The 19,851-nt window shown below is 51.0% G+C and overlaps 1 protein-coding gene across 1 annotated transcript in view; it reads right to left on the bottom strand.

Annotated features, from left to right (window-relative positions):
• Positions 1 to 19,851, bottom strand: part of LOC149861320 (NACHT, LRR and PYD domains-containing protein 12-like) — a 57,306-nt gene that overhangs the window by 14,855 nt on the left and 22,600 nt on the right. The window contains exon 6 of the mRNA XM_090052928.1: positions 15,864 to 15,941. Coding sequence (XP_089909054.1) covers positions 15,864 to 15,941 — 78 coding nt within the window. The remainder of the gene's footprint in view (positions 1 to 15,863; positions 15,942 to 19,851) is intronic.

Genomic DNA, 19,851 nt, shown 5'->3' with positions numbered 1-19,851 from the left:
GACAGTCACATGAAGGACCAGGCAGAAAGGTCCACAGGGCACCTTTGATATGTGGACCTTTCAAAGGTGTGTGTGTGCATTTGTGTGTCTGAGAGAGAGACATGAGGCACAAAGGGTGTGTGTGTACATGAGGCAGCACACAGATGTGCCTGTGTAAGTGTGAGCATGCAGAGAAAGTGTGTACATGCATGTATTTGTGTGTGTATGAAGAGGCACAGAAGTGTGTGTGTGTGTGTGTGTGTTTGAGGTGGCACATAGTTGTGTGTGTGTGTTAGAAGGCACAGGGGGAGTGTATATGCATGCATGTGTGCGTATAAGAAGAGGGGCGCGTGTCTATGTGTGTGAGAGAGAGAGCGAGAGAGAGTGGAGTCAAACAGGTATGTCGCGTGTGTGTTTGGCAGCAGGCACTGGGCTTTTTCGTGTGTATGTGAGGAGGCGCAGGGGATGTGTGTGTATGTCTGTGTGTGTTTGTGTGAGAGCAGGAACATGGGAGGGAGAGGAAATACATTGGTTTTTGTGTATGACTGTGAGAAGGCACAGGGTGTGTGTGCATACATTTATTTGTGTGTGTATGAAGAGGCACAGAAGTGTTTGTGTCTCTGTGTGTATCTGTGTGTCTGTGCAAGTTTGAGGAAGCACACAGGGGTGTGTATGTGAGCACGAGCAGGCACCGGGGCAGGGTGCATGCACATATATGTGTTTATGAAGAGACACAGCAGTGTGCATGTGTGTGTGCACGTGTGCACAAGATGCAGGACTGAGTGTGTCTGTGCCTGTGTGTGTGAGGGAGGGGCACTGGGCTGTGTGCATGTGAATTCAAGGAGGCACAGTGGGTGTGTGGGTGTGAGGAGGCACAGGTGAGTGTGTGTATGTGTGTGAGGATGCACATGGTTGTGCATGGGTTTGTGAGGATGCACATGGGTTTGTGTGTGTGAGTGTAAGTAGGCACAGGGTGTGTGTGCATGTATGTGTGTGTGTTGTGTGTGTGTGTCCAGGCACAGGGGTGTGCACATGCATGAATGTGGGTTTATATGACGAGGTACAGAGGAGTGTGTGTGTATTTGTGTGTGTGAGGAAGACCGGGGGGGCGTGTGTCCGAGGAGATACAGGCTTACATCTGTGTAGGTGTCAAGAGTTACAAGTGGGGGTGTGTGTATCTGTGTGTGTGTGTGAGAGAGAGAGAGAGAGGCACAAGGATGTGTTGTGTGTGTGTGTTTGTCAGGAGGCACCGGACTGTGTGCATGTGTGTGTGAAAGACAAGCGCTGGAGTGTTTCTGTGTATGTGAGGAGGCACGGGGGTGTTGTCTGTGAGTATGTGTGTGTGTAAGCACAAGGGCGTGTCTGCGTGCATGTCTGTGTGTGTGTATAAACAGGCACACAGGTGAGTGTGAGGAGGCACAGGGATGTGTCTATGAGGAGGCATAGGTGGGTGGATGTGTTTTTGTATGTCTGTGTGTGTGTGAAAGGAGGCAACGGGTGTGTTTGTGTGTCAAGAGGCACATGGGTTTGTGTGTGCAAGTGTGAGGAGACGCAGGATGTGTGTGCATTCATGTATGTGTGTGTATGAAGAGCGGAGTAGGTGGACGTGTGTGTGTCTGTGCATGTGTTGGAGACAGCGAGAGAGCGGCAGCAGTGGGGTGTGTTTTGTGTGTGTGTAGGCAGCAGGCTGTGTGTGTGTGTGAGAGACCAGGCACAAGGGTATGTGTGTTTGTGTAGGCACATGGGGTGTGAGTATGAGCAGGGATAGGGGGTGTGTGTGTGCATGTATGTCTGTGTGCTTGGAAAGGTACAGGCGTGCACCTGTGTGTGTGAGCACGAAACACAGCATTGGGGTGTGGCTGTGTGTGTGACACAGGAGGCATTCACACACGGGGCTGCGTGCACATATATTCAAGGAGCCACAGTGTGTGTGTGTGTATGTGAGCGTGGGTGTGTTTCCCTGTGCGGGTGGGTATGTGAGTAAACACGGATAAGTGTGTGTGCTTGTGAGCATGTGTATGTGAGGATGTCCATGGTTGTGTATGTGTGAGGAGGCATACAGGGGTGTGTGTGTGTGTGTGTGTGTGTGTGTGTCTCTGCGTGTACAGGCATAGGGGAGTGTGCATGCATGTGTGGGGTGTGCATATAAAGAGGCACGGGGTAGTATTCATGTGTGTATGTGTGAACAGGAACAGGGGTACGTGTGTGTGTGTGTGTGTGTGTTCATGCATGTGCATAGCGCACCCCATCCTGGATTTCCTTAACTGCGTCCTGGATTTCACTGAAAACTGTACGGTCACCACACCCAACAGAGACCCCCAAGCACAGACCGAGGCGTCTCCAGGCAGCCGACCTGTTCCACTGTCCCACACCCCAGGACCACGACCCCTCGCCGTGTTGCACGTTTCCAGAGAGACCCTAGCGAGCGCCCGGAGGAAGCGCCATGCTCCTTACCGCAGTGTCTGCAGCTTGCACCCGGGATCTCTCAGTCCCTCGCACAGCACCCGCACGCCGCCAGCCCCCAGATCCGTGTTACCACTCAGGTCCAGCTGCGTCAGGCTGGGGCTGGTGCTGGAGAGCAGCGGCGAGATCCCCACCGCAGGCGGGTGTGAGACAGCACCACCGCAACCTGGAGGAGAGAGAAGCACGGAGCCGAGTGACCAGGGCATGAGCGAGGCCATGGCAGAAGCTGTGACAGGCAGCCCCCGCCCCCGCCTCTCCTGAAGGACAGTCACATGAAGGACCAGGCAGAAAGGTCCACGGGTCACCTTTGAAATGTGGACCTTTCAAAGGTGTGTGTGTGTGCACGTGTGTGAAAGATATCAGGCACACTGTGTGTGTGTGTACATGAGGCAGCACACGCATGTGCCTGTGTAAGTGTGAGCAGGCACAGAAAGCGTGTACATGCATGTATTTGTGTGCATATGAAGAGGCACAGAAGTGTGTGTGTGTGTTTGAGGTGGCACATAGTTATGTGTGTGTGTGTTAGAAGGCACAGGGGGAGTGTACATGCATGCATGTGTGTGTGTAAGAAGAGGGGCGCGTGTAGATGTGTGTGACAAAGAGAGTGAGAGAGAGTGGTGGCGGACAGGTATGTCACACGTGTGTTTGGCAGTAGGCACTGGGCTTTTTTGTGTATATGTCAGGAGATACAGGGTATGTGTGTGTTTGGGGGTGTGTGTGTGTGTGTGTGTGTGTGTGTGTGTGTGTGTGAGAGCAAGAACATGGGACGGAGAGGAGGTACATGGGTTTGTGTATATGACTGTGAGAAGGCACAAGGTGTGCGTGCATACATTTATTTGTGCGTGTATGAGGAGGCACAGAAGTGTGTGTGTCTGTGTGTGTATCTGAGTCTGCACAAGTTTGAGAAAGCACACAGGGGTGTGTCTTGTGAGCGCGAGCAGGCACCGGGGCAGGGTGCATGCATATATGTGTGTTTCTGAAGAGGCACAGCAGTGTGCTTGTGTGTGTGCACGGGTGCACAAGATGCAGGACTGAGTGTGTCTGTGCCTGTGTGTGTGAGGGAGGGGCACTGGGCTGTGTGCACATGTATTCAAGGAAGCACAGTGTGTGGGTATGAGGAGGCACAGGTGAGTGTGTGTATGTGTGTGAGAATGCACATGATTGTCCATACGTCTTTGATGATGCACAGGGGTTTGTATGTGCGAGTGTAAGGAGGTACAGGGGGTGTGTGCATGTATGTATGTGGATGGGGTGTGTATTTGTTTGTCAGGAGGCACTGGGCTGTGTGCATGTGTGTGTGCATGACACGAGCACTGGCATGTTTCTGTGTATGTGAGGAGGCGTGGGGGTCTGTGAGTGAGTGTGTGTGTGTATGTGTGAGGAGGCACAAGGATGTGTCTGCGTGCATGTGTGTGTGTGTGTTAATAGGCACAGAGGTGTGTGTGAGGAGGCACAGGGGTGTGTCCATGTGTGTCTGTGAGTAGGCATAGGGGGTTGTGTGTGTGTGTCTGTGTTTGTATGTTTGTGTTTGTGTGAAGAGGCACATGGGTTTGTCGGAATGAGTGTGAGGTGGCACTGGGCTGTGTGCACATGTATGTGAGGAGGCATCCGGGGTGTATGTGTGTGTCTCTGAGTGCGAGTAGGGGTGTGTGTGTACACATGTGTGTGTGGAGGCACAGGTGTTTGTGTGTGTGTGTTTGTGATGGGGAGGGACTATGGTGTGTTCTTTATGTATGTTTTTGTGTGTGAGATGAGGCACTGCTGTGTGTCTGCGAGAGAGAAGGCACCGGATGCATGCATGTGTGTGTGTGTCTGTGAGTGTATGTGAGGAGGCACAGGGCAGTGTGTGTATGTGTGAGTAGGAGCAGGCAGAGCAGGGATGTGTGCATGTATGTGTGTGTATGAAGAAGCACAGAAGTGTGTGTGTGTATGTGAGCGTGAGTCGCAGCACTGGAGCGTATCTGTGTGTGTGTGTGTGTGTGTGTGTGTGTGTGTGTAAGGGAGGAGGCATGTGTATTCAAGGATGCATGGGGTGTGTGCATGGGTGTGTGTGTGTTTCTGAAGAGGCCCAGGTGAGTGTCTGTATGTGTGTGCGCGAAGGCACATGGGTGTGTTTATGTGTGTGTGAAGAGGCACACAGGTGTGTGTGTGTGTGTCTCAGTGTGTGTGAGCAGGCACAAGGGCGTGTCTGCATGTATGTCTGTGTGTGTGTGTGCAAATAGTTAAAGAGGGGTGAGTGCATGTAAGGAGGTACAGGGGTGTGTATGTGAGCACGAGCAGGCACCGGGGCAGGGTGCATGCATATATGTGGTTTTATGAAGAGGCACAGCAGTGTGCATGTGTGTGCGCACGTTTGCACAAGATGCAGGACTGAGTGCGTCTGTGCCTGTGTGTGTGAGGGAGGGGCACTGGGCTCTGTGCATGCGTATTCAAGGAAGCACAGTGGGTGTGTGGGTATGAGGAGGCACAGGTGAGTGTGTGTATGTGTGTGAGGATGCAGATGGTTGTGTGTGTTTGAGGATGCACATGGGTTTGTGTGTGTCAGTGTGAGGAGGTACAGGGGATGTGTGCGGGTATGTATATGTGTGAGGAGGCACACAGGGGTGTGTGTGTATGTGTCAGTGTGAGCAGGCACAGGGGTGTGTGCATGCATGTATGTGTGTGTATAAAGAGGCACAGAGGGGTGCGTTTGTATGTGTGTGTTAGGAGGCACAGGGTTGTGTCCGTGTGTGTGTTAAGAGGCACATGGAGGTCTGTGTGTGTGTGTGAGACAGGGGGTGTGTGCATCCATGTGGCACAGTGTGTGTGTATGAAGAGGGGTGTATGTGGATGTTGTGTGTGTGTGTGTGAGAGACAGAGACAGAGGCACTGGGGTGTGTCGTGTGTTGTGTTTGTATATTTGTGTGTGTACGCAAGGCACCGGGTTGGGCTGTGTGTGTGTATGTGTGTGAGAGGAGGCACACGGGTGTAGTGTGTGTGAGTATGAGCAGTACGGGGGGTGTGTATGTTTGCGTGTGTGCTTGAAAAGGCACAGACGTGTGTCTCTGTGTGTCAGCATGTGAGCACGGAGTGCACAGCACTGGGTTGTGTCTGTGTGTGTGACACAGAAGGCACATCACACAGGTGGGCTGTGTGCATCAGTATTCAAGGAGGCACAGGGCTGTGTGTGTGTGTTTGCTGGTGTGGGTGGTTACGTGAGGAAACATGGATAAGTGTGTGTGCTTATGTGTTTGTGAGGATGCCCATGGTTGTGTGCATGTCAGGAGGCATATGTGTGTGAGGGGGCACACAGGGGTGTATGTGTGTGTGTGTGTGTGTGTGCATGTAGTGTGAGCACAGAGGAAGCACAGGGGTTGTGCACTGTGTGTGTGTGAGGCACATGGAGGTGTGTGTGTGTGTGTGCATGAGAGAGGCATAGTGCACCCCATCCTGGATTTCCGTAACTGCGTGTGTGAGGTGGCCTGGATTTCACTGAAAACTGTATGGTCACCACACCCAACAGAGACCAATGGGGTGTGTATGTGTGTGTGTGGAGGCCAAGCACAGACCGAGGCGTCTCCAGGCAGCCGACCTGTTCCACTGCATTTAAACCCACACCCCAGGACCACGACCCCTCGCGACGTGTTGCACGTTTCCAGAGAGACCCTAGCGAAGCGCCCGGAGGAAGCGCCATGAGTTCCTTACCCCAGTGTCTGCAGCTTGCACCCGGGTGTGTCTCAGTCCCTGGCACAGCCGGGGCACCATCGCAGAGGCGCCACGCCGTCATCCACCAGATCCTCGTTATAGACCTCAGGTCCAGCTGCAGAGTCAGGCGGGGGCTGGTGCTGAGAGCAGCGGCGAGATCCCCACAGCAGGCGGGTGTGAGACGGCACCACACTACTACACTGAGCCCCTCAACCTGGAGGAGAGAGAAGCACTGGAGCCGAGTGACCAGGGCATGAGCGAGGCCATGGCAGAAGCTGTGACAGGCAGCCCCCGCTAGGCCCCACACAGCCTCTCCTGAAGGACAGTCACATGAAGGACCAGGCAGAAAGGTCCACCTCTTCCAAGATGCTTGTTGCAGGAAGAGAGGATCCCCGGACCAGGCGGCCTGACCCTTCAATAACATACATTTTCCCCCCACCCCAAAATGTCCCAATCCAGGGACAGACACAGGGAGATTTCTTCACACACTCTCTGCCATCTTCCACACACTCTCTGCCATCACTGATGATGACACTGAACAAAGTTGGCCTCAGGACCGACCCCTGGGGCACTCCGCTTGCTACTGGCTGCCAAGTAGACATGGAGCCTGTGGCAGAAAGCCACCTTGTTTCCCCCCAAAATCTCTGCCCTGTGACATTGTGACTAAAATCTCTGAGCAGCAACCATTTGATTAGGGTGGGCCCAAAACAGGGGACCACACCCTCAGCCCGTCTCTTTAGGTGACTTGAGCTGGCTGCAGTCCTGAGGGAGGGGGGACCTCCTCCCTCTGCCCACGGGACTGGCATCAATTACCTGGTGGGGGGTTTCTACCTGGGGAGCTGGAATCTGCCCGGTAACAGGTGATGCATTTCAAATTGGTTGGCCGACAGCCAACTGGGGCTGACCTCCACTGGCCCAGGTGACTGAGGTCACAGGGGCTATATAGGTTGGGAGGGGGAGGAGGCTCGCTCTTCTCTCTTCGGCCATGAGGTGAAGCAGCAGCCAAGCAGGGGAGACAGAGGAGCCTTGCCATCGGGACCTAGCTCTCTCTCTCACCCCCAGACTCCAGAGGGGAAACGGAAGAACTCTGGAAGATGCTTGTGAGGAAGCTGCTCAATCGGATTAGATATCTAGCTGGCAGTAACACAGATGCGTGATCAAAAGGCTACCGCAGCCACACTGTTTGCTCTTTAGGATTTCTAAGATATTGCTCAACCCTGTACCCTAGTTTCCCCTACCCCCTGTAATCAATACAGTTCTCCTTTTTGACTGGTGTGGGAGACTTATTGGGGGGTGGGTCTAAATTATGCCTAAGAGACCCCTTAGGTCTGCGGACTAAGGGAGACTTTACTTTTTGCCCCCTTGACTTGGGGAAGTGCCCCAAGTGCCGGGACCGGGTCGAGTACCTGTCGGACTATTAGGCCTGTGTTTCCCCGAGGACACAGGGCCGAGACAGTCCCTTCTCGGGGTGGTGGAGGCACGTTACCCCCAGACTAGCAAGTGTGCTCAGGGAGAGGGGTCGGCCAAGCATAAGGCGCCCCAGGGAGGCATTCGGAGTCTGGAAGGTGGTCGGGCGCAGGGAGGTGGGCGGCTCAACGCAGGAGCGCCCCCTACTGGCCCGCCACAGAGCCATCGATTACTACGCTCTGCGCCTCATGGTCCAGCCAGTTTTCTATCCACTTTACAGTCCCTTCATCCAGCCTGGACCTCCTTGCCTTGCTGAAATCCAGGTACACCACATCCACTAGTCTCCCCGCATACACAGAGCCAGTCACCTCACCATAGAAGGCAATCAGGTTAATCAGGCATGACTTGCCCCTTGTGAATCCATGCCGACTGTTCCTAATCACCTTTTCCTCCTCCAGGTGCTTAGAAATGGATTCCTTGGGGATGTGCTCATGATTTCTCCAGGGACTGAGGCAGACTGGTCTGTAGTTCCCTGCATCCTCCCTTTTCCCTTTCTTAAATATGGCCCTATGTATGCCATTTTCCAAACATCCGGGACCTCTCCTGATCTCCGTGAGTTTCCAAGGATGAAGGCCAGTGGTTCTGCAGTCACATCAGCCAATACTCTCAGCATCCTTGGCTGCATCCTGTCCAGCCTCATGGACTTGTACATGTCCAGCTTTTCTAAGTATTCCCTAACCTGTTCTTTCATCGCCGTGGGCTGCTCACCTTCTCTCCAACTGTGCTGCCCAGTGCAGTCCCTTGGGAGCTGACCTTGCCCGTGAAGACTGAGGCAAAAAAGGTATTGAGCACTTCAGCCTTTTCTGCATCCTCTGTCACAAGGTTGCCACCCCCATACAGTAATGGACCCCCACTTTCCCTGATCCTCCTCTTGCTACCAACATGCTTGTAGAAACCCTTCTTAGGCTAGCCTGAACCTACTCTCAATCAGCCTGTGGCTGTTATTCCTAGTTATGCCTGGCAGTGCTTGGGGGGATAGGGACTTTCCCGGTCCCTGCTGGTCCCCCCTGGTAAGTTTATAGATGGCCACTAGATCCCCTCTCAGCCTTCTCTTGTGGAGGCTGAACAGGTTCAGGTCCCATAGCCTCTCCTCACAGGGCCTGCCCTGCTGCCCCCGATCATGCGGGTGGCCTCCTCTGCACCATCTCCATGTTGTCCACATCCTTCCTGAAGTCCGGTGCCCAGAACTGGACACAGTACTCCAGCTGCGGCCTGACCAGTGTTGCGTAGAGAGGGAGGATCACTTCCTTGGACCAGCTCATGATGCATCTGTGGATGCATGACAAGGTGCAGTTAGCCTTGCTGACCCCGTCCCCACACTGCCGGCCCATGGTCATCTGGGAATCAATAGTAACTCCATAGATTCACAGATGTTAAGGTCAGAAGGGACCTCAATAGATCATCGAGTCCGACCTCCTGCATAGACAGGAAAGAGTGCTGGGTTCACATGACCCCAGCCAGCATAGGGGAGAGCACCACCTCCCTTGCGAGCCCATTTCAGACCCCAGCCACTGTAACTGTGAAGAAGTTCCTCCTAATGTCCAGTCTAAATCTGCTCTCTGCTAGCTTATGGCCATTGTGGCAGAAAGCCACCTTGGTTTTGCCCAAGGTCTATGCCCTGTGACAGTGTGATTAAATCTCTGTGCTGTGACCATTTGATTAGGATGGGCCCAGCAGAGGAGACCACACCCTTACCCTGTCTCTTTAAGTAATTTGAACTGGTATCAGTTACTTGGGTGAGGGGCATCAACCTGGTGAGCTGGAATCCGCCTGGCAACTGGTGATGTATTTCAAATTGGTTGGCTGACAGCCAATCGGAGCTGGCCTCCACTGGGCCAGGGGAATGAGGTCACAGGGGCTATATAAGAGGGCAGCAGCCATGTGGTGGGAGAGCAGCCATGTGGGGGGCATAGAGAAGCCTTACCATCTAAAACTGGCTGTCTCTCCCCCTAAACTCTTGAGCAAGGAACCGCCTGCCTCCAGAGGGGAAAACTTCTCCAACCTTTGGGAGAGGATTGTGAGTAAGCTACTCAAGTTCAGATTAGATATCTAGTTGATAGTAATCTAGATACGTGATCAAAAGGCTACCTCAGCCAGACTGTTTGATCTTTAGGATTTCTAGGGTATTACTCAATTTTGTACCCTATTATCACCCTACCCCTATAATCAATAAAGTTCTCCTTTGAGACCAGTGTGGGAGTCTTACTGAGGGGTGGGTCTAATTTAAGCCTAAGAGACCCTTTAGGTCTGTGGACTAAGGGAGACTATACCTTTTGCCCTCGGACTTGGGGAAGCGCACCAAATGCCTGTAATGGGTCAAGTACCTGTGGGACATTAGGCCTTTGTTTCCCCAAGGACACGGGGCCAAGAGTGAGTCCATTCTTGGGGTGGTGGCAGCTACGTTACCCCCAGGCTAGCGAGTGTGCTCCGGGAAGGGGGTCAGCCGGACATAAGGCGCCCCCAGGGAGGCACTCAGAGCCTGGAAGGTGGGCGGGCGCAGGGAGGTGGGTGACTCAACACAGGAGCACCCCCTACTGGCCCACCACACCCATTATTTCTTGCGACCCCTATGGGCGCATTGGTGAGTAGAGCCTCACCAAGTCCCTTCTGCGCCCCCATGATGAATTTATAGGCAGCCACAAGGTCGTCTCTCAACCTTCTCTTGCAGAGGCTGAAGAGGTCCAGGTGCCTTAGTCTCTCCTAGTAGGGCTTGGCCTGCAAGCTCTTAACCATATGAGTGGCCCTTCTCTGAAGCCTCTCCAGGTTATCCACGTCCCTCTTGAAGTCAGTGATATTGACACTGATAGGTCACAGAGGTTGCTTCTTGCACCAGAAGTTCAAAGACAAGTCTCAGTCAAGGTTGATCCTCAACTTACGCCTCATTTTGTATTTCCAGCAACAGACTATAATATTCTGAATATCCACTGGTGTCAAATACAGATTCCCCAATGTGTCCTAAACATCATGATACCTGGAAGTGGCAGTGACAGAGTTGAGACTTATCAGCATATTTATATTTAGAGGTGCATAATGATGTAGTCTCTAGACACACAGTGCAATTAAGTCACTCACACTATTTCAAGACAACCTTTGAGGTTATCACAGTCAGTTTTTACAGTGCACTTGTCTATCACGCCATGGTAGAGAACCATGGACAGCCAGCCTGTAGACTGCACCCAGGACCTATCTAATTACTGAGATGCCTTGGGAGAGACAGGCTCTTAGGTGGCTATTCCAAGCCCGCACAGACAGCAATTGAAGATACCTGTGACTGAATGGTTTATAACTATATCTAGTCTCCTTGATACATTTTCCAAAATTTAAATTTTATTTTAAACTAGTAAGAAATAATAATAATAATAATTTGCTACTGTGGAATAAACTCCAATAGAGTTTGAAGCAGCTGAAAAATAAGGCATAATTGCTGCACACAGTTAAACCAGTAAAAAGAACAATATAGGTCCTTCAAAGTAATTTGATGGAAAATGGCAATTGAAGATACTAGCAGCCACCAATATTCTGAGCAGGAGGAAAGGTGATGGGTCTTCTTGTCACTGACCCAGAGGGGACAAAACCCATCTGGCATACAAGCAAAATGCAGTTTGAGAGTAGAGATTTATTTTAATGCCAACCTTAAGAGAATATGATCATTTTTATGAAGTACATGCCAATTAGGTTATCTGGGGGAATTCTCTTTTTGCTTTGGTATTTGTCTCCTAATTTAGGTTCAAAAGAGTCCAGTCTCCTGTGGCAATCAAGGTCAGCCTGTTCAGATCTTTCTATCATTATTACTTCTATACTAATTTCTAAATGCTTTCCATCATTATAGAAGTCTTTTTGAAATTGTAAGAACAGTCTGTAACAGAATGAGAGAATCTCAAAACAGACACACAAAGCAACACTTACTGCCAAGCCCACCAGCATATTTTCACCCACTGAGATCTGAATCCTCAGTCCAAAAAGGGCATTCATTCCCCTCAATTTAAGTTTGTTCATTAGCTGTGTGTGTACTTCATATTCCATAAATGGCAACAGATTGCTGGTAACTGTTGTATTGGCTTCTGCTTGAGTTTTCTTTTTCAGGCAACATAACCTGGCTTGAATAAGACAAGATCCTTTCCTGCCTCTTTGCTGATGAGAAGGGAGCTCCCCAGCCTGTAAGTATGGTGCTGGTTCTTCCTCCCCAGGTGCAGTATCTTGCAATTGTCAGTACTGAATCCCATCCTATTCTCATCTGCCCACCCCTGTAACCTGTCCAGATCTAGTTGTAGCCTGTCCCTCCCTTCTAGTGTGACCACCTCTCCCCACATCTTAGTTTCATCCGAGAATTTGAACAAGGTGCTTTTCACCCCCTCATCCAAGTCACTGATGAAGACGTTAAACAGTGTGGGGCCGACACCCGAGCCCTGGGGGACGCCACTGCCCACATCCCTCCAGGTCGAAAAAGACCCATCCAACACCACTCTCTGGGTGCAGTCCCTCAGCGAATTTGCGACCCATCTTGTTACTCTTCACAACCCTTGCTAGTTGCAACTCCAGTTGGCCTTCTTGATTTCACCCCTTCCAGCCACACATGCACAGCCTGGACCCATGCTCCTCATGCCCTTCCCAAGTCTGAATGTTTCCCCCAGCACTACACATGTCCCAAAGCAGGGTCCTGCCCTCGTATGGAGCTTTCTGGAGTAAGCTCCACAGTGGTGAGGCTGCCCCACTAGAGAAAACTCCTGCTGGACATACCTCTTCCATGACCTCCCCATATATGTCTCTGCATGCCCTTCTCAACTGTTCATTGTATTTTAAATGTACCTTAAAACTAACATCGCTTTACAAGAAACAAAGGGAAGCAAGCAAAAGGCCAGAGGTTCACTTGTGAAGGGCAGTGAGAAGTCACAGGCAATACAGAGGGTATGGAGGCCCCAGTGTAGGTGTGAGTTAGGGAGAGCAGAGCTCTAAAGGGGAGAAAATCTAAGGTACCTGGGATAGAAAGGCTCCCAGGATGTGTATCTGCTGAGATTGCGGGAACATGAGACCGGAAGGGAATGCAGGAGAGAAGCCTGAGGGCTTCTGCAGATCCTCGTAGTCAGTGGTATAAGGACAGACCACTCTGCAAGGTGAACATCTGAAAAGAATATGCTTTTCTGCTCAACAGACCTTTGATGTCCGACATGACGGGCAATGTGGAAGGACAAGGTCCCATTTTGGTTCGGAGAAAGGCAAACCTTCAGGGGAGAGGAGAGAAAGTGGGGGGAAGAGAAGATCCAGAGAGTGGGAAGCTGATGGGGAGAGAATCAGTGGGGAAGTGGCAGCAGGGAAGGAGCAGCAGGAAGATAAACCACAAGATTTCAGATAGGAATCACAGTATCAAAAAAAATCTGGAACCTCCTGTGGCTTTTCTGGGTTGTCTGAAAGAGAAGAATCAATGTATAGTTCTTTTTATAGTTAAAAAAATAAATGAAAGCTAAAAGCTGGCATTTTCTGAGGGGGTCCTGAATCTCATTAGGGAGGTCTTGTGTCTAAGAAGACTGAGAACTACTGACCTACTGATGGGTGTACAACAAACCACAAAGAGCAAGGTGCCAATGGGAAAAATAGAAACATTCAGTTAGAGGAGGGGCCATGTGTTTTCAGAGAAGGAATTGGTTAAATAATTCTTTGTCCACCTGTTGTAGGAGTCTCACTAATCAAGAGGAAGAACAGAATGTGCCGGCAGAGGGGAAATGCTGACAGGACGGGCATTACTAGCAAGAGCCCAAGTTCCTATGGTTGGACACTTGGAAGATACCAGTGACAGGTTATTTAGGAAGCACTGAGGGCATAAAAGTAGAATTGAACCTTAAATATCATGAAGCAGAAGATAAGAGAGAAGCTTAATACAAAACATTTTGCCTGGAGGAAGAAAGACACTAGGGGCATGTCTACATGTGCATGTGATCCAAAATCAGTTTACTTTTTAGTAAACTACTCACGAATAAGTGCTCCCAGGCAGGCGTCTACACATGCAGGGATGTAGGAGCAGATTTGCTGCTCCTAGCAGCAAATTGCTGTCACTTCCCAGCAGCAAACTACTGCAATGGGCTCCTACCACTACTGGGGGCAACTCCACGCTCAGGCTGGGTAGGCAGGGGACATCTCATCTTGGCGGCCATGGTGGTGTGGCTGGCAGGGGGCTCCGGGTGGTTGTGGGACCAGCGAATCTCTCTGTCCTGCTCCACACACTCACATTGGGTTATGCCCACTGGGCCGCAGAGGCAGCTCCTGCCTGGTGCTGGTCTGGCCAGGCTAGAATCATGTGCCCTGCACCCCACTGTCAGCGAAGAAATCTCGGGGGGGGAACATGGCCCCCAACCCCCTCCAACACATTGCCAATGTGTGTGGGACAGGGGATGCGTGGAGCTTTCTAGGGCTTGGTCTCTACCCCATGGTGCAGGACTGTTCCAGACTCAGCAGAGCTTGGCCCTGATGGTCCAGACTGACCCCATGCTATGAGGGCCATGCGCCAAGCTCTGGCATGTCCAGACCACCCCTGTGCCATTGGGAGCCCCCCAGTAGTGAATGCTGGTCCGGGATCAGCAGAGCTTAGCCCCCAGCCCTGATGGTGCAGGGACAGTCCCCAAGCCCTGGCCCTCCATACCTGCCCCACAGATTTACAGGCATGCAGCTCCTGGGGCCTGCTCCCACCACCCTGCCTGGCTGCCCAATAGTCCTGGATTTTCTTTCCAATGTAGATGCTGAGGAGATGATGCACTCTCCTCTTCTCCATATCACTGCAGAGATCAGACACAAGGCACCGGCCTCTCTCTCTCCCCCACTATATCTGTGATGGTGTCCAAGAGACCACCTGGTACAACACATCAGTTAACCCAGTGTAACCAGCCAGTGTGCTCAGGAAGTGAGGTGCTAGTTTCCTGCACAGGTCAGCAAGCCCTGATGCAGTTAGAAAAAGTTTCTATCAATAGATTTAATGTGCAGGCACAAGTATTGAAAGCCACAGTTTATTTGGACATCACTGTAAACTGTGGGTGCCCAACCTGTCTCATTGTCTGTTTACCCTGTGTGGGTTTTTTGCAGTGTAAACTAAAGTCTGAATCATTTCAGAGCTACTCCCCTGTCAAATGCTGGAGCAAGACACAGACACTTACACAGTACTGGCAAGGCCAATGCTCTCCAGCGTAGGCCATCTTACAGAAACTCATCCATCCTGAGTCCTGCCAAGCAGCTGTTCACCCCAATCCAAGAAGAGGAATGTGGTTGCAAATCTCTGGAGAGTGGAGCAATGCATGCTCCACAGCAATGATCCAGCTGTGTCAAGGGGACCGAACTGAGCCCTGGCCTGGTCCTGTCAGGTCCAAACACCAAATCACCCATCTGCTAAAGGCCTTTTCAGTACCAACAGCTGGGGCAGGAAGAAGGGTGGAGAGCTAAGAGAGGAAGGAGAAGAAAGGAAAAAAAAAAAGAGGTGGGGGGGAGAGCGAGTGTTACAAAAGGAAGGTGGGGAAAAAAAATCCCTCCTCACCTATTGCCTCATCACTAAGTGAGCATGAAAGAGATGACATGTGGATAAGTGAATGTGAATTATGGAGATGTGCACAGGATTCACATACTGTGGTGACAGGTACTTAAAACTGCCTAAGATCTGAATACCGAAGGGCACTTTTGCATGTGCTCCCTGGAGCGTGGGGACCAGTCTTTTCATTAGAGCAGCTCGTCTGTCAGCATCCCCACACTTGGAAATGGTGGCGGGGGCACTTGAACTAAAGCGCAGGGACGCTGATATACAAGACGCTGGAGGCTGCTGCAGCGCAGTAATTGCCATGCTCCAGGTGATTGAACTAATCAAGTCTGCTCTGATGTGCAGGAATTGCAGCGATCGGAGAATAGGTGACTTCCACTCTCGTGTGTTGGCCCCCTAAGTGGTCTTGCTAGCCTTCTGCAGGCATATGCATCTCCTTTCTCACTCCCAGTCATCTCAATTAACTGAGTTAGACGTCACGGAAAGGCCAGGCAGACAGAAACTGACCACACACATTTCAGCTGATTCTCAGCACGTGTAAATCATTACAGGGCCACTGAAGTGAGGGAGCTAGGAGACAACTTACTCCAAGTGAGAATCTGCCCCAGTGACTGAGCATGCAAACTCAGTCCTAGGAGATGAGACAATTGTCTGCCCTTGTTACGCCAGCCCCGCGACAGGTTGATTCCTGCTCTGCTGCAGGATTCCTGCGGTAACATCAGGGAACATTTGGGACTTCTAAAAGAAAGACGTTTCTTACCGTAGCTTTTTCACTTTACAGCGTGGGTCTTTCAGTGCTTGACACAGCAGGCCAATCGACGAGCGAGTCTCCTCTTCCCTACAAAGAGAGAACAGAGCTGTTGGGATTCTCTACCGACACACTTCACTTCATTGCTTCAGCTTTCCAAACCCATCCTGCAAGGTGTGAGCATATCTTACATGTCAGCTATTCTACAGTTTCAGTCGAGTGCACGTCATCTAACGCAGGATGAATCTAGTGCCAAAAGATGCACTTATCGTCAAGTGGAGCAGGATCTACTAAGTGTGATCTATCTACTCATGGTTTGAACGTAAGTGCATGGTAGTGTTCAGATGCAGTCTCAACACTCACACAAACATACTCAATGCTTTTTTTGGGGGGGTTGACCATCTATTTTATCATTTCTGGAGATACAATAGAAATTATCCCTTTAACTGAAGCCTGAGAGTAAATTTTAATTTAGCCACGAAAAGCAGAGGTTTGGGGTTTAGCTGTTCTACTTAGATTTTGAAACAATCAGTATTGTGTAGCTATGTTACTCTTTCAATATCCTTTTTGAGTTTGGCTGCACACACCTGCAGGGACACAGGAAGGCTTAGCAGAGTCCTCACAACCCAATTACTCCTGTGGCGTGTACTTGGGAGCTCTCAATTGTTTTAGTTTTCTGGTCCACCGAAGAAGGATTTGGTTTTCTAAAAGGCCTGGGGTAGAGGATTTCAAGAGGTAGAGAAGCCCTTGATCTAGGTAAAACTCAGGAAACCAAAGACCAAGGTGTTGCCTCTCCCTGTGGTTGGACCTGGGTGGCAATCACAAGTGAAGGCAGCTCCGCCACGGTTGTGCACCATGAGAAGGAGCAAGGCCCAGGGAGGCAGCCCTGTGTCTTGATGTTCCTGATGAGGACCTAAATATGGACGGGGAGTCCAGCTGGGACTCAGTGCTTCATCCCACATTGAATGAAATTTTGGGATGTCCCTTGAGTGCTGCTGAAGAACACTAGAGAGAAAACCTCCATCTTGCTGCCCAGAATGAAAAGTGAGATAGGACAGGTGTCTCGAAGGGAAGGAGGAAGTGGAGCACATGGCAGTGGCCCTGGGGACTTCACCTGATTTATTTGGGACTCCCTGGTCATCGTCCCCCCCGGAAGAATCAGGGGCTGCGAGGGCAAAGTGTAAGAAGCAGAGCCCTGAGGCAGAGGGAGCAGCTCCAGGCAAGGAAGACTGAGGCTCAGAGCCTGCAGTGCCATGTGCAGCCATGTGGGCTGGGCTGAGTGACGAACCCCACTTTGTCATACAGGGGGGAACATAGCTAGCAGGGTAAGCAGGTAAGAAGGACAGACGGGTATTTGGGCGAGGGAAGTGGATACAAGTGATGCACAGAAGGACTCCTGTGAGGTTCTCCTACATTTTCAGGAGGCAATGAGGTAGCTAAAGCAGACCCAGACCATCTTCCTGCAGCTCCTGGACGGCCCACACATCCAGGGGAAGGCACGGCTGGCGGAAGATGGTCTGGGTCTGCTTTAGCTACCTCGTTGCCTCCTGAAAATGTAGGAGAATCTCAGAGGAGTCCTTCTGTGCATCACCAGTCATGAAACCAGCAGTGCCAGTGGAAGTGCGATTCCCGTTTTGTTGATGGTGGTTCCGCACTTGACGATCGTCCACTGGGGGACCCCCCCGCCCATGTGTGATGTGGTGCCCCCCAGACTAGGGAGGCTGCAGTTGCCCATGCATGTATAGGCACTCATAGCACTCATTCCTGGGATGGCAGCCCACACCCATGGCAATAGGCATCAATTCAAATATTTGTCACTAACATTCAAGAGCTTGAGCTGAAACATTTCCGATTCTTTGTCACCAGAGCAAGAGTAGCTGCACTAATAACTGTGATAAGAATTACCTGACATCTAAAATATAATCCCAATTTGCTGGAGAACAATGAGAATATAACAGCTGCTTCCAGAGATTCACATGCTCCCCATCCCACAGCAACCACACTACTTTGGCAAATGCTAAGGTGGAAAAGTTTGGCAAGTTGTGCCTGTCATAGGAACAGCTGTTTCATCCCTACCTGGTGGAAGAGGCAAGCCCAAAGGATAACCTTATTATAGAGCCCAGGGAGAGAACTCAGAGGATGTTTCATTGCTTAACAGAAAGCTGGCGTAGGCAGGGGCCATCATACTCAGAAAAATGTGGGGGGTATAAAATTCCACTTATAGGCGGCCACCAGATCACCCCTGAGCCTGCGCTTTTCCAGGCTGAAGAGCCCCATCATAGGTCTCAGCCTGTCCTTGTAAGGTCTGTATTCCTGACCTCTGATCATGCATGTGGCTCTTCTCTGCACTCTCTCAAGCTTCTCCACATCCTTTTTCAATTGTGGAGCCCAAAACGATGCAGTACTCCAGCTGCGGCCTCACAAGGCCGAGTACAAGGGGAGAATGACGTCCCAAAATTTGCTTGAGAAGCACCTATGGATGCAAGTCAGCGTTTTGGTCGCTTTACTAGCCGCAGCATCGCATTGCAGGCTCATGTTCATCTTGTGGTCAGTGATGACCCCCAATTCTCTTTCTTCCGTAGTGCTAACCAGCGTAGCACTGCCAGGCCTATAAGGATGCTGCAGGTTTTCCTTCCCAAGGTGGAGAACCTTGCAGTTTTCAGTATTAAACACCATCAGGTTCTTGTCCGCCCGTTTGCTGAGCCTGTCCAGGTCAGCCTGGCTCGCCCTCCTGTCTTCAGGTGTGGATGCTTTGCCCCAGGGTTTGGTGTCATTGGTGAACTTGGCCAGTCCGCTTCTGACTCCAATGTCCACATCATTAATGAAGATGTTGAACAATATGGGTCCCAGGGTAATACAACGATTGCCTTCCATCAATTACTACCCTCTCAGGGGATCGTGGTGGACTCAAGGCCACAGTTGGCCAGTTTCACCAAGAGGTGATCATGGGATACCAGATTGAAGGCTTTTTTGAAATCAAGATATACAACATCAATCTCTTCTCCCTTGTCCAGGTGATAGGTCACCTGGTCGTAAAAGGAAATGAGATTGGTCAAGCAAGACCAACCTGCAACAAACCTGTGCTGGCTATCCCTCAGGATGTTGGCGTTAGCCAGTCCATTAAGGATGGCCTCTTCAATAAACTGTATTACGACCTTCCCCGGGATACAGGTCAGACTGATGGGCCTGTAGTTTGCCAGATCCACTTTCCTCCCTTTCTTGAAGATACACACCACATTGGCCTTCTTCCAGTCTTTAGGCACTTCACCAGAGCGCCAGGAGTTCTTGAAGATCCGTGCCAGGGGCTGAGCTATGATGCTTGCCAGCTCCCTGAGTACCCTGGGGTGTAGATTGTCAGGGCCAGCAGACTTGAAGGTGTCCAGCCTTTCAGGGTGTTCCTTCCTGAGGTCAGCATTGATGGAGGGCAAGGAATCCTCCTCACTCAGGTTTCCCTGTCCTGTAGTGGGCATGGACATCCCATGGGACTGATGAAAGACCAATGCAAAGTACCCATTTAATATGTTGGCTTTTTCCTGGGCATCAGTTGTCAGATGTCCCATCTGGTTTAGCAGGGGTCCAGTGTGGCCCTTGCTTTTCCTCTGGCTCCCCACTTATCTGAAAAAGGACTTTTTATCATACTTGATACTTAAAGCTAGTAGGAGTTCATTTGCAGCCTTGACTTCCCTGGTTTGCACCCTGCAGGACCAGACCAGTGAAGAATATTCCTCCTTGGAGGTGAATCCCATCCTCCATCCTTTGTAGACCTTTCTTTTTAGTCTCAGGAGGTCCGCTACCTCCCTGGAAAGCCAAGGGGGCTGCTGTGCCCTTTTGCTGCCTTTCCTCTGAGATGGGAAAGAATTAGCTTGTGCATTGAGGATTGCTCCATTGAGGAACAACCACTCTTCCTGAACTCCCCTCCTCCTGGGGTTGTGGTCCCTTAGGGCCTCACTGACAAGCCTCCTGACATTATCAAAGTTGGCTTTTCTGAAGTCAAGGACTT

Source organism: Crocodylus siamensis, chromosome 6 (genome assembly GCF_052110815.1).
Source record: "Crocodylus siamensis isolate JL-2025a chromosome 6, ASM5211081v1, whole genome shotgun sequence".
Lineage (NCBI taxonomy): Eukaryota > Metazoa > Chordata > Crocodylia > Crocodylidae > Crocodylus > Crocodylus siamensis.
The sequence above is the reverse complement of the archived record's forward strand: the minus strand, read 5'-3'. Positions and strand labels throughout refer to the sequence as shown.